The sequence below is a fragment of the Manis pentadactyla genome, chromosome 17 (genome assembly GCF_030020395.1).
Source record: "Manis pentadactyla isolate mManPen7 chromosome 17, mManPen7.hap1, whole genome shotgun sequence".
NCBI lineage: Eukaryota > Metazoa > Chordata > Mammalia > Pholidota > Manidae > Manis > Manis pentadactyla.
The window spans coordinates 11213836-11227173 of record NC_080035.1 but is presented as its reverse complement, the minus strand read 5'-3'; the positions used below and the strand labels follow the sequence as shown (position 1 = coordinate 11227173).

General features: G+C 39.8%; 1 protein-coding gene across 1 annotated transcript in view; it reads left to right on the top strand.

Moving 5' to 3' along the window:
• The window catches only part of GTF2F2 (general transcription factor IIF subunit 2), a 191701-nt gene that overhangs the window by 20917 nt on the left and 157446 nt on the right, over positions 1-13338 (top strand). Inside the window, exon 2 of the mRNA XM_036889714.2 lies at positions 7755-7828. Coding sequence (XP_036745609.1) covers positions 7755-7828 — 74 coding nt within the window. The remainder of the gene's footprint in view (positions 1-7754; positions 7829-13338) is intronic.

The window sequence follows — 13338 nt, the reverse complement described above, 5'->3', positions numbered from 1 at the left end:
TGTAGGGTAAGATGCTGTAGAGTCACTATTTGTCTTCTCTCTGTTGCACAGCCCTCCCCGTGCCTGCACCCCACATTATACATGCAAATTGTAATGCCCCCTTTCTTTTTTCCTCCCCCCTTATCCCTCCCTTCCCACCCATCTGCCCCGGTCCCTTTCCCTTTGTTAACTGTTAATCCATTCTTCAGTTCTGTGAGTCTGCTCCTGTTTTGTTCCTTCAGTTTTTTCTTTGTTCTTATACTCCACATATGAGTGAAATCATTTGGTACTTGTCTTTCTCTGCCTGGCTTATATCACTGAGCATAATACCTCTAGCTCCATCCATGTTGTTGCAAATGGTAGGATTTGTTTTCTTTTTATGGTTGAATATTCCATTTTGTATATGTACCACATCTTCTTTATCCATTCATCTACTGATGGACATTTCGGTTGCTTCCATTTTCTGGCTATTGTCAATAGTGCTGTGATGAACATAGGGGTGCATTGGTCTCTTTCAAACTGGGCTGCTGCATTCTTAGGGTAAATTCCTAGGAGTGGAATTTCTGGGTCAAATGGTATTTCTATTTTGAGCATTTGAGGAACCTCCATACTGCTTTCCACAATGGTTGAACTAAATTACATTCCCACCAGCAGTGTAGGAGGGTTCCCTTTTCTCAACATCCTCGCCAACATTTGTTGTTGTTTGTCTTTTGGATGGTGGCAGTCCTTACTGGTGTGAGGTGATATCTCATTGTGGTTTTAATTTGCATTTCTCTGATGACTAGCGATGTGGAGCATCTTTTCATTTGCATGTTGGCCATCTGAATTTCTTCTTTGGAGAACTGTCTGTTCAGTTACTCTGCCTTATTTGCTTTTTGTTTGTTGAGGTGCATGAGCTCTTTATATATTTTGGATGTCAATCTTTTGTCAGATATGTCATTTATGAATATATTCTCCCATACTGTAAGATAACTTTTTGTTCTATTGATGATGTCCTTTGCTGTACAGAAGCTTTTCAGCTTGATATAGTCCCACTTGTTCATTTTTACTTTTGTTTCCCTTGCCCGGAGGGATATGTTCGTGAAGAAGTTGCTCATGTTTATGTCTAAGAGATTTTTGCCTATGTTTTTTTCTAGGAGTTTTATGGTTTCATGACTTACATTCAGGTCTTTGATCTATTTTGAATTTACTTTTGTGTATGGGGTTAGACAGTGATTCAGTTTCATTCTCTTACATGCAGCTGTCCAGTTTTGCCAACACAAGCTGTTGAAGAGGCGGTCATTTCCCCATTGTATATCCATGGCTCCTTTATCATATATTAATTGACCTTATATGTTTGGGTTAATATCTGGACTCTGTATTCTGTTTCACTGGTCTGTGGGTCTGTTCTTGTGCCAGTACCAAATTGTTTTGATTACTTTGGCTTTGTCGTAGAGGTTTAAGTTGAGAAGCAAGATACCCCCTGCTTTATTCTTCCTTCTCAGGATTGCTTTGGCTATTCGGGGTCTTTTGTGGTTCCATATAAATTTTTGAACTATTTGTTCCAGTTCATTGAAGAATGCTGTTGGTATATTGATAGGGATTGCATTGAATCTGTATATTGCTTTAGGCAGGATGGCCATTTTGACAATATTAATTCTTCCTAGCCAAGAGCATGGGATGAATTTCCATTTGTTAGTGTCCTCTTTAATTTCTCTTAAGAGTGTCCTGTAGTTTTCAGGGTGTAGGTCTTTCACTTCCTTGGTTAGGTTTATTCCTAGGTTATTTTATTCTTTTTGATGCAACTGTGAATGAAATTGTTTTCCTGATTTCTCTTTCTCCTAGCTCATCATTAGTGTATAGGAATGCAACAGATTTCTGTGTATTAATTTTGAATACTGCAACTTTGCTGAATTCAGATATTCTAGTAGTTTTGGAGTGGAGTCTTTAGGGGTTTTTTTATGTACAGTATCATGTCATCTGCAAATAGTGACAGTTTGACTTCTTCTTTACCAATCTGGATGCCTTTTATTTCTTTGTTTTGTCTGATTGCTGTGGCTAGGACCTCCAGTACTATGTTGAATAGCAGTGGGGAGAGTGGGGAGAGTGGGCATCCCTGTCTTGTTCCTGATCTCAGAGGAAAAGCTTTCAGCCTCTCGCTGTTAAGTATGATGTTGGCTGTGCGTTTGTCATATTTGGCCTTTATTATGTTGAGGTACTTGCCCTCTCTACCCATTTTGTTTAGAGTTTTTATCATGAATGGATGTTGAATTTTGTCGAATGCTTTTTCAGCATCTATGGAGATGATCATGTGGTTTTTGTCCTTCTTTTTGTTGATGTGGTGGATGATGTTGATGGATTTTCGAATATTGTACTGACCTTGCATCCCTGAGTTGAATCCCACTTGATCATGGTGTATGATCCTCTTGATGTATTTTTGAATTCTGTTTGCTAATATTTCGTTGAGTATTTTTGCATCTTTGTTCACCAGGGATATTGGTCTGTAATTTTCTTTTTTTTTGTCGTTTCTTTGCCTAGTTTTCGTAGTAGAGTGATGCTGGCTTCATAGAATGAGTTTAGAAGTATTCCCTCCTCTTCTGTTTTTAGAAATCTGTAAGGAGAATGGATATTATGTCTTCTCTATATGTCTTGTAAGATTCAGTGGTGAATCCATCCAGCCCGGAGGTTTTTTTCTCGGGTAGATTTTTGATTACCGATTCAATTTAGTTGCTGTTTCTTCCTTGGTAGTCTTGGAAGGTTGTATTTTTCTAGGACGTTGTCTGTTTCTTCTAGTTTATGCAGCTTGTCAGCATATAGATTTTCATAGTATTCTCTAATAATTCTTTGTATTTCTGTGGTGTCCATTGTGATTTTTCCTTTCTTATTTCTGATTCTGTTTATGTGTGTAGATTCTCTTTTTCTCTTAATAAGTCTTTCTAGGAGGTTATCTATTTTGATTATTTTTTCAAAGAACCAGCTCTTGGTTTCATTGATTTTTCCTATTGTTTTAGCATTCTCAATTTTATTTATTTCTTCTCTGGTCATTATTATGTCCCTCCTTCTGCTGATTTTGGGCCTCTTTTGTTCTTCTTTGTCCAGTTTCAATAATTGTAATTTTAGAGTATTCATTTGGGATTGTTCTTCCTTCTTTAAATAGGCCTGGATTGCAATATAGTTTCCTCTTAGAACTGCCTTTGCTGCATCCCACAAGAGTTGGGGCTTTATGCTGTTGTTGTCATTTGTCTCCGTGTATTGCTTGGTCTCTGTTTTAATTTGGTCATCGATCCATTGATTATTTAGGAACATGTTGTTAAGCCTCCATGTGTTTGTGAGCCTTTTTGTTTTCTTTTTACACTTTATTTCTAGTTTTATGCATTTTTGGACTAAGAAGTTGGTTGGTAGAATTTCAATCTTTTTGAATTTACTGAGGCTGTTTTTATGGTCTAGTATGTGGTTTATTCTGGAAAATGTTCCATGTGCACTTGAGAAGAATGTGTATCCTGCTGCTTTGGGATGTAGAGTTCTGTAGATGTTTTTAAGTCCATCTGTTCTAGTGTGTTGTTCAGTGCTTCTGTGTCCTTAATTTATTTTCTGTCTGGTGGATCTGTCCTTTGGAGTGAGTGGTGTGTTCAAGTCTACTAGAATGAATGCATTGTATTCTATTTCCTCCTTTAATTTTGTTAGTATTTGTTTCACATATGTTGGTGCTCCTGTATTGGGTGCATATATGTTTATAATGGTTATATCCTCTTGTTGGTCTGCCCCTTTCTCATTATGTCATGTTCTTCTTTATCTCTTGTTACTTTCTTTGTTTTGAAGTCTATTTTGTCTGATACAAGTACTGCTACACCTCCTTTGTTCCTCCTATTGTTTGCATGAAATATCTTTTTCCATCCTTTGACTTTTAGTCTGTGTATGTATTTTGATTTGAGGTGAGTCTCTTGTCAGCAGCATATCTATGGGTCTTGCTTTTTTATCCATTCTGTTACTCTGTGTCTTTTGATTGGTGCATTCAGTCCATTTACATTTAGGGTGTTTATTGAAAGATATGTACTTACTGCGATTGCAAGCTTTAGATTCATGTTTGCCAAAGGTTCAAGGGTAGCTTCTTTAGTATCTAGCTGCCTAACATAACTCTCTTATTATTAAGCTATTACAAACACAGTCTGATGAGTCTTTATTTCTCTCCCTTGTACTTCCTCCTCCATTCTTTATATGTGAGGTGTTCTATTCTGTACTCTTCTGTGTTTCCTTTGACTGATTTTGTGCATAGTTGATTTTATTTTTTGGTTGTAGTTTTCATTTGTTTGGTCTGCTTTCTTTGCTTTGATTTTATTTTCTCTGTTGGCATCTATTTAGCCTTAGGAGTGCTTCCATCTATAGCAGTCCCTTTAAAATCTCCTGCAGAGGTGATTTGTGGGAGGCATATTCCCCCAACTTTTGTTTGTCTGGGAATTGTTTAATCCCTCCTTCATATTTGAATGATAATCGTGCTGTATAGTATATTCCTGGTTCAAGGCCCTTCTGTTTCATTGTATTAAATATATCATGCTGTTCTCTTCTGGCCTGTAAGGTTTCTGTTGAGAAGTCTGATGATAGCCTGATGGGTTTTCCTTTATAGTTGACATTTTTTCTCTCTCTGGCTGCCTTTAATACTCTGTCCTTGTCTTTGATCTTTGCCATTTTAATTTTTATATGTTTTGGTGTTGTCCTCCATAGGTCCCTTGTGTTGGGAGATCTGTGGGCTTCCATGGTCTGAGTGACTATTTCCTTCCCCTGATTGGGGAAGTTTTCAGCAATTATTTCTTCAAAGACACTTTCTATACCTTTCTTTCTGTCTTCTTCTTCTGGTACCCCTATAATGCGAATATTGTTCCAAGTGGATTGATCACACAGTTTTCTTAATATTTTTTAATTCCTGGAGATCCTTTTATCTCTCTTTGCCTCAGCTTCTCTTTATTACTGCTCTTTGATTTCTATTACATTAACAGTCTCTTGCACCTAATCCAGCGTGTTCCTAAGTCCTTCTATTGATTTTTTCATTTCGCTTATCTCCCTCTGGACTTCATCCTTTAGCTTTTGTATATTTCTCTGCAGGCCCATCAGCATGGTTATGACTTTTATTTTGAATTCTTTTTCAGGAAGATTGGTTAAATCTGTCTCCCCAGGCCCTCTCTCAGGGCTTGTCTGGGTAATTGTGGACCGGACCAAATTATTCTGCCTTTTCATGGCGATAGAGGTAGCTGTAGGCAGGTAGCACATGTGTCAGCTGGGAGAACAAAGTCCTTTCCTGTTTGCTGGTCGCCTTGCCCTTCTCTGCTGCCTATATCGGTTACCCCCACTCCTGGAGCAGTCCCCATATTAATTCCCTAAGCTGCCTTGGGCGGGATCGCTGTCAGGGTAGCCCAGAGCCCTGTGGGGTGTGGCAGGCGCACTGGGTGTGCTCTCATGTGAGAGTGGCACCCCTTCGTGCCTTGCCCTGGTTTCTTCTGCCTGCACCAGGCAGCTGTGTGCTGGTGGCGGCTTTTGGGTCTGGCCTGGGCAGCTGCGCGCTGGGAGGAGATTCTGAGCAGCTGCTGGGGGGCCTGGCCACTCCGCCGCTGCCACTGCCAGCTCGCGCGACTGCTTCTGGGCCGCTCCACCGCCACCTCAGGCGCGCGTGACCGCTCCCTGCTGCTGGCACTCATGTCCACTCTCAGTCTGCTGGGCTGCTGTGTTGAGAGTCACGCTGGCTGGGGGAACGACTGGCTTCCTGCTTATCTCCGTGAGGGGCTTCAGAGCTGTGCTGCTGCCCAGGGGAATAGCGCGCCTGGAGTTCCCCAGGATTCCCAGCTACTGGGATGAGTGTACTGGGATGGTTCCGTCCAGCTCTGAGGTCCCTGTCCCTTTAAGACTTTCAAAAAGCACTTGCTTTTCTTTTGTCCCAGGGGAGCCAGTTGTGGGGACCTGCTCGCAGATTTTGCTTTACCGTTTCTCTAATATCCAGCACACCGCACACTATGTTTCTGCGCTTCCACTGTGGATTAGTAGAGCTGGTTGTTTAGTAGTCCTGGGCTTTCACTCCCTGCCTGCTTTGACTCCTTTCCTCCCACCAGGGAGCTGGGTTGAGGGGAGCGTTCGGGTCCTGCTAGGCTGCGGCTTGTATCTTACCCCTTTCGTGAGATCCTGAGTTCTCACAGATGTAGATGTAGACTGGCTGTTGTACTGTATCCACTGGTCTCTCTTTTAGGAATAGTTGTATTTATTGTATTTTCAAAAATATATATGGTTTTGGGAGGAGATTTCTGCTGCCCTACTCACACTGCCATCTTGGCTCTTCCCTGTTATTTCAGGATTTCTTTTTTATGGCTGAATAATTCCATTGTGTATATGTACCACATTTTCTTTATCCATTCATCTGTTGATGGTCATTTAGGTTGCTTCTGTATCTTGGCTATTGTAAATAATGCAGCAAACAAGCACAAGGTTGTGTGTATCTTTTCGAATCAGGTATTTTGTTTTTTGGGGGTTAATTCCTAGAAGTGGAATTAGTGAGTCAAATCGTATTACTGTTTTGAGTTTTTTTGAGGAAACTGTAGTGCTTACCACAGTGGCTGCACCAATTGACATTCCCACCAACAGTGTAGGAGGGTGCCCTTTTCTCCACATCCTTGCTGACACTTGTTATTTCTTGTCTTTTGAATAGTGGCCATTTTAACTGATATGAGGTGATACCTGATTGTGGATCTGATTTGTGTTTCCCTGATAATTAGTCATGTGGAGCATCTTTTCATGTACGTGTTGGCTATCTGTATTTCTTCTTTGATGACATGTCTGTTCACGTTCACCCATTTTTTATTAGGTTTTGGTGTTGAGGCATATGAGTTCTTTATGTAATTTGGATGTTATCCCCTTAATAGATAAATCAATCATTTATGAATATATTCTCCCATACTATAAGGGTGCCTTTTTGTTTTGCTAATTGTGTCTTTTGCTCTACAGAGCTTTTTAGTGTGAGGTACTCCCACTTGTTCATTTTTTATTTTGTTTCCTTTGCTAGAGGAGATATGTCCAGGAAAAAATTGCTCATATTTATGTTCAAGAAATTTTTGCTTATGTTTTCTTCTAAGAGTTTTATGGTTTCATGACTTACATTCAGGTCTTTGATCCATTTCAAGTTTACTTTTGTGTATGGAGTTAGACAATCCAGTTTCATTCTCTTACAAGGAGTTTTCCAGTTTTTCCAACACCAGTTATTGAAGAGGTTGTCTTTCCCTTACTATATATTCCTGGCTCTTTTATCATATATTCATTGACCATATATGCTTGGCTGTATATCAGTGCTCTCTACTCTATTCCATTGATCTATAGGTCCGTTCTTGTGCCAGTACCATACTGTTTTGATTACCATAGCTTTTTACTATAGCTTGAAGTCAGGGGTTGAAATTATCTTAAACTCAGTGAAATCTCTAAATAATATGTCACAGTGTTACGTTTATCTGAGAAGCCTTTCCTGGTAGCCGTTTCATCTCTGAACTTTTATTGGATTTATTTGGGAATATAAATTAACATTTCATTATTATTTGACCAGTGTAAGTTTTGTGTGACCAACTCTATTGACTTTATTTTCTTTAAAAGCTAAAATTGTTTCTAATATAGTTCAGTATCCCTTATAGTACAAGACATATAATGAGAGCTTGATACTTAGATCAATTATTACAGGAAGAATGTAAAATAGAAGTGGTATGTCATTTTATGTTTAAAATGATTTGTTAGCATCCAAAACATAATCTTATTAGTGTTTTACTTTGTTTTAGGTTCCTAAATATTTGTCACAGCAATGGGCTAAAGCCCCTGGAAGAGGTGAAGTTGGGAAACTGCGGATTGCCAAGTAAGTTATATATTTTTGACATTTTAAAAAGCTGTTTTTGGAAATTTGTAAAGTGCTTTTAAATATAGTTACAGTTCTTTTTCAAGTAGAGAATTCACCTGAAAAATAAGAATAAATGAACATGCAAGGTTTGTCAAGAGATAGTTAGGTGTCCTGTAAGGAGTCATGTGCACACGTGCACACAGACAACCCTTTCGTGACAGATGTAAATATAAAGTCAAAAGTTTTTGGTAGTGGAGCAGTCGAGTGTGTAGTTGGGCATAACTAGATACATCAAGTTGAGTGCTTCGGAAGAAGGGTTTTGCCAATATGCTACTGTTATCCATTTCTGGAAGCTTTGGAAGAGAATAGGGAACACCTAGAGAACCATGTAGCTGTGTAGATTTGCTGGCAGAGGAAACGCCTTTGTTAGAAAGGGAAACTTCCAACCTCAGCTGGTGTCCATCAGAGGCCTTTGTGTTCCATTCTGGCTGGCTGGTCATTCTTAACCCAAATCTAATCAAATTTCCATACATACTACTACACTGAGATAGTTCTGGTCTGTCACTAGTAACCTCCTTTTTGTCAAATAGCTTTTGCTTCATAACAAAGCACCCCAAAATTTAATGGCTTAGAACAAAAACCATGTTCTATAATAATAATGCCTTTCCAACCCATAGGTTGTTTGTGAGAAAAATAGAATGCCTTAGAGTTTGTTAAAATGCTTTGTAAATTCAATTCTCTTTTCTTTCCCTACCATGAATACTGCATTCCTGAAAACCTCTGTGTAAAGAAAATTCCTGGTTGAGAAATGTAAACTCTTTCCTTGGGTATGGGGAGGAAGGAACTAGTGTGGGAAGCAGAGTAAAAGGCGCTGAGGTTCAGGGGAACTAATGCAATACCTAAGTTTTACTTTGAACCCTAAGTAAAATATTACAAATACCATGCTAAATAAGCAATGATGGATGTGTTGAAAATTTTCTTTTATCACCCTTTGCTTGGTAGAAAATTTGAAGCTCTTTTTCTCCCTTGGTTTGAAGCAGGTGGTTTACATAATTGCATCTAATATACACAGGGTGGCCATACCGCCAGGTTTGCCTGGAATAGTCCCAGTCTATGTGTTTTCCCTGTGCAGTTATTAATAAAGTCCTCTCTTTCACTCTTCAGAGTGTCATGATTTTGACAATAAACTATATGTTTGCCCTTATGTTAAATCCACAGATGTTTGTGTGTATTTTATATATAGATAAAAGATCTAGCAGATTTCCTACCTAACATGATACACAGTCTTGTAGAATATCAAGATACTTTTAATGATGAGAACAGATTTATAGTAATTAGTACCCTAAGATTGCAGTGGAAATGCTTGAAAACCACATATTCCATAGTAAGCCTCCTGGTTCTCTTACTTATATTACTAATTTACTTAGTTTTCATTCCTCTTACTGAATTACTAAAGTCACTATTAAACAAGTATAGAATGAGTGAGGAATAGCTTAGCAGTGCATGTGACTAGGTTATTAGGATTTTAGTTGATTTCAAGTTAAATAAGAGTCACCAGCATTATGTGGCTATAGACAAATGTCTCCAGTATTAGCTGTTGTTTAAAATGAAGTGGGATGATAATCCCACTTTTTTTCTTTGCCACTTAGCTTATAATGTAAACATTATGTTTAGTTCTTAGTGCTGTACTTAGAGACATGGACAAATATGTTGATTCAGTGGAGTGAGACTAATGACAAAACTAAAAAAAAATCAGTGTCCTCTGGGGAGCATTTGAAGATATTTTGGCTGTTAACTGAAGATTTAGGACAGAGCATATGAAGCTGTCTTCAGATATTTTTAAGACCAGGTGTATAATCAACTGTTAATTCTTAGGGACAGATTAACCAGTCTATAGGTTTTCTCTGTGGTTAAAAAAAAGTGTGTTTGGGTAAAAAAATGAAAACAACTAAAGTTTTAAAAAGACAGTGTGACATACTGGTTATGAATGAGTATAGACTCAGGAGTCAGTGAGCTCTAGGCTTTATTCAGACCCTGTCACCTATGTGATATTGGGTAAGTTGTTTACCTTCTCTGTTTCCTTATCTGTTAAAAGGAAATGGTATTAATAACTCATAAAATCAATGCATGTAAACTATGTAGTCAACATGTGTTTACCTACTGTCATGCCGCACACACTATATGGGTACAGACAGTAGATCCTACATTGTGTATGATGTGGTGTGGGTATGGACTTCCTTCCCCATCACATCTCCCAAAGTTAAGCAGCAGCAGCTTGCTGTATGATTGGCCTGAAGCTAGGAAGATCTACATGGTGTGGTTGTTCATTCCAACAGAGACAGGGCTGTAGAGCAGAAGAGTTGGAAGAGGCTGAGGGAAAGGAGAAAGCACATAGCTGGGAATGTAGCTCTTCCAGGATTTGGTTCTATTTTTACCTGAAAAGGAGAGTCCAGTTATGAAGGAGATGAGAGCAAAGCCTATTTTAACAGTTGGTAACATTTGAGCCAAGTGTTCCTAAAGCATTGTACTTGGATTATGTTTATACCTCTGAACATCTGATTTGTATTGCATTTCAGTTAGTTATAGTTTTGCTTTAGCTTAATTTTGAAGCTAGCTTTCTTTCTACATCATCATCCTGGATCAAAAAATTTCAGTTTGTGAAATGTTTGATTTATGTTGTATTTTACGTCAGTAAAAATCATTCAGTCTGTACTGATGGGCCTCTCTCAGAGACTTTTAATTTCTACATATATTGAAAATCACGAATTTACGCCAATATCCAATTCCAGTCCAACACCACAGGGTGTGTTCCAGCTTTTCCATTTCATATCTGTACTTCTTTTCTGAAGTGACAAGTCTGATTCCTTTTATCTTTAATATATTCACCCATTTGGTCAGACCTCTGTTCTTATTTGTTCAGACTTCCCTCCCTCTAGCAGTGTGTGAATGCCCTCTCCCTGCTCCGCTTGGACTATAGCACCCCTCATTAGGCAGCTATCTTGGCTGTCCTCCACAGGGATGCTCTCCTCAGCCTGTGCAGGCTCCCATCCCCTGTTCTGCAGGTGCTCTCCTCTTAAGCGTACCTCCCACCCATGAGCATTCCAACAGCCTACTTCAAGTCATCCTCCCATGTGGTTGCCCTCCCCCTTCTAGGTTCTGACACAGTCTTGCTGATGCATTCCTTTATGGAGATGCCTTCCTTACCCTGCTGGGCGCTGACACCTGCCCTCTCTACCCCAGGGCTAAGCCCACCCTCCTCAACCCACTCTGCCTTCTTGGCCTCACCTTGCAGTTTTTGAGCTAAACTTTTCAAGAAGGGGATGCATGAATAGGAATTAAAAACAAAACAAAGACAGCAAAAAACCTTGCAGCACAGTTAAAGACTTGGTATTATTATTTGGTTGATTTTCTTACCCTGTAAAAGGAGGTGTTTTATTGGCTATCAGTGATTAATGAAAAGTCTAGTCCTACTGGTGTCAAATCTAAGAAGTATTTAAAAATGTAAGAAGAAGGAAAAACAAATGATTAACATAAAAAACAAAGAGGCAAGAGGAACCAGACTGGAGTCTAAAGTAGTAGCTGTGGGATATTGAGAAATGGACTCAGAATAATGGGGAGAAACTGTATGGCATTATGGGACCCTCAGTGAACAGATGGGCCAGATGTTTACTTCAGTCATTAATGATGCTATGCTAGTTGATGTTTATAATTTTAACCATGGAAAGGCTATATAAAATATAAAATCCTTTCAAAATAAGTTTAAGTTTCAAGGTTTAACTTTTATTCCAGAAAATTAACTTCTCCAGAGTTCGTCATCCTCTTTTATCATTCCAGCTAAGATGTCATTATAAGTGTATGTACATGAAAATAAAGTCATCCTTCCCTACTGTGTTCCCTAATTGCATTTGGGTGATTTTCTAGTCATCCAGACTGGAAATGTCAGCATGATCTTTAATCCATCCTTTTTCCTTGCTGCCTACTTTCAGTCATTTCCTCTTCTATCAGTACTGACAGCTTAAATACCCTGCCATATGCTTTTCCTTGCATTCTACCATTACCTGGTTCAAGCCTGCATTACTTTTTATGTGAGTTTTTCTCAGTAGCATCAATTCAGTAAACATTATGTGAGTACCTTCTGCATCTTTGCTTTTGTTTTGCTTATAGTCTCTATTTCCTAAATGAAATGCCTCTGGAAACCAAGTTCAGAAGTGATAGGGAAAAGACTGCACTGAATTCAATACCAGCCTATCTGTGCATGCTGAGGGGACTGTTGTCATGAATTGAGGGCACGTGTTGCCAAATCTTTCAGTTTCAGAAATTCATATTTTTATGTGAAATCTTAAGACGTTTTCACCTCTGTTCTAGATACTTACCCTGCCAAAAGATTTATACTGCATTTAATATATGAAAGAGATTCTGGATTCCTTACTCTGGTCTAAGAGGCTCTTTACCATTTGATTCCAGCCTACTATTACTGATTCTAAAAACAGTGTGCTAGATTCCTTCTCATTTCTGGTATTTGGCTGGATTACATTTGTAGCCTGGAATGCTCCCATGTTGTTGCCATCATCCTTGTTTCGTTTTATCTTTTCCCAGCTTTCTCATCTGTATTTCCATGACAGTATGTTGTACCTCTGTCACAAAGTTATTATCCTGTTTCTAGTTGTTTATGTGTTGGGTCTTTGTTCATTAAACAGGGACCTTCTTGAAGATTAAAAACCTATACTCATACAATACTCTGTACTTGGCACAATGCCTCATGGATGTGTAGTAGACACTTAAGATTGAATGAGTGGGGATCACAGGAAGATGGCGGCATGAGTAGTTCAGAGGAAATCTCCTCCCCAAAACATACATATTTATGAAAATACAATAAATACAACTATTCCTAAAAGAGATACCAGTGGATGCAGTACAACAGCCAGGATACATGTACATCTGCGAGAACTCAGCATCACACGAAGGGGGTAAGATACAAGCTGCGGCCAGGCGGGACCCAAATGCTCCCACACCCCAGAACCCGGCGGGAAGAAAGGAGTCGGAATGGGGAGGGAGTGAAAGCCCAGGACTGCTAAACAACCAGCGCTAGAAATCCGCACCCGGAGCGCAGACAAGGTGCACGGGGTGCTGGATATTAGAGAAATGGAAAAGCAAAACCTGTGGGCAGGTCCCTGCAACCGGCACCCCTGAGACAAAAGAAAAGCGAGTGCTTTCTGCAAGTCTTAAAGAGATAGGGACCCCATAGCTGGACGAAGTCGTCCCAGCACACTTAGCCAGCAGCTGGGAATCCCGGGGAACTTTAGGCGCCCTAAACCCCAGGGAGGCAGCACAGCTCTGAAGCTCCTCACGACACTAAGCAGCCTGCCAGTCATTCCTCCAACCGGCACAGATGCCGACACACCGGCCCAGTAGCGGGAGAGTGGCAGCGTGTGCTGGGGGTGGCGGCACCGGAAGGCATCAGCAGATCGCGTGAGCCAGCGGCGCCAGAGGGGACCAGGAGAGGCTTGTGCGAGCCCACAACGGCGGTG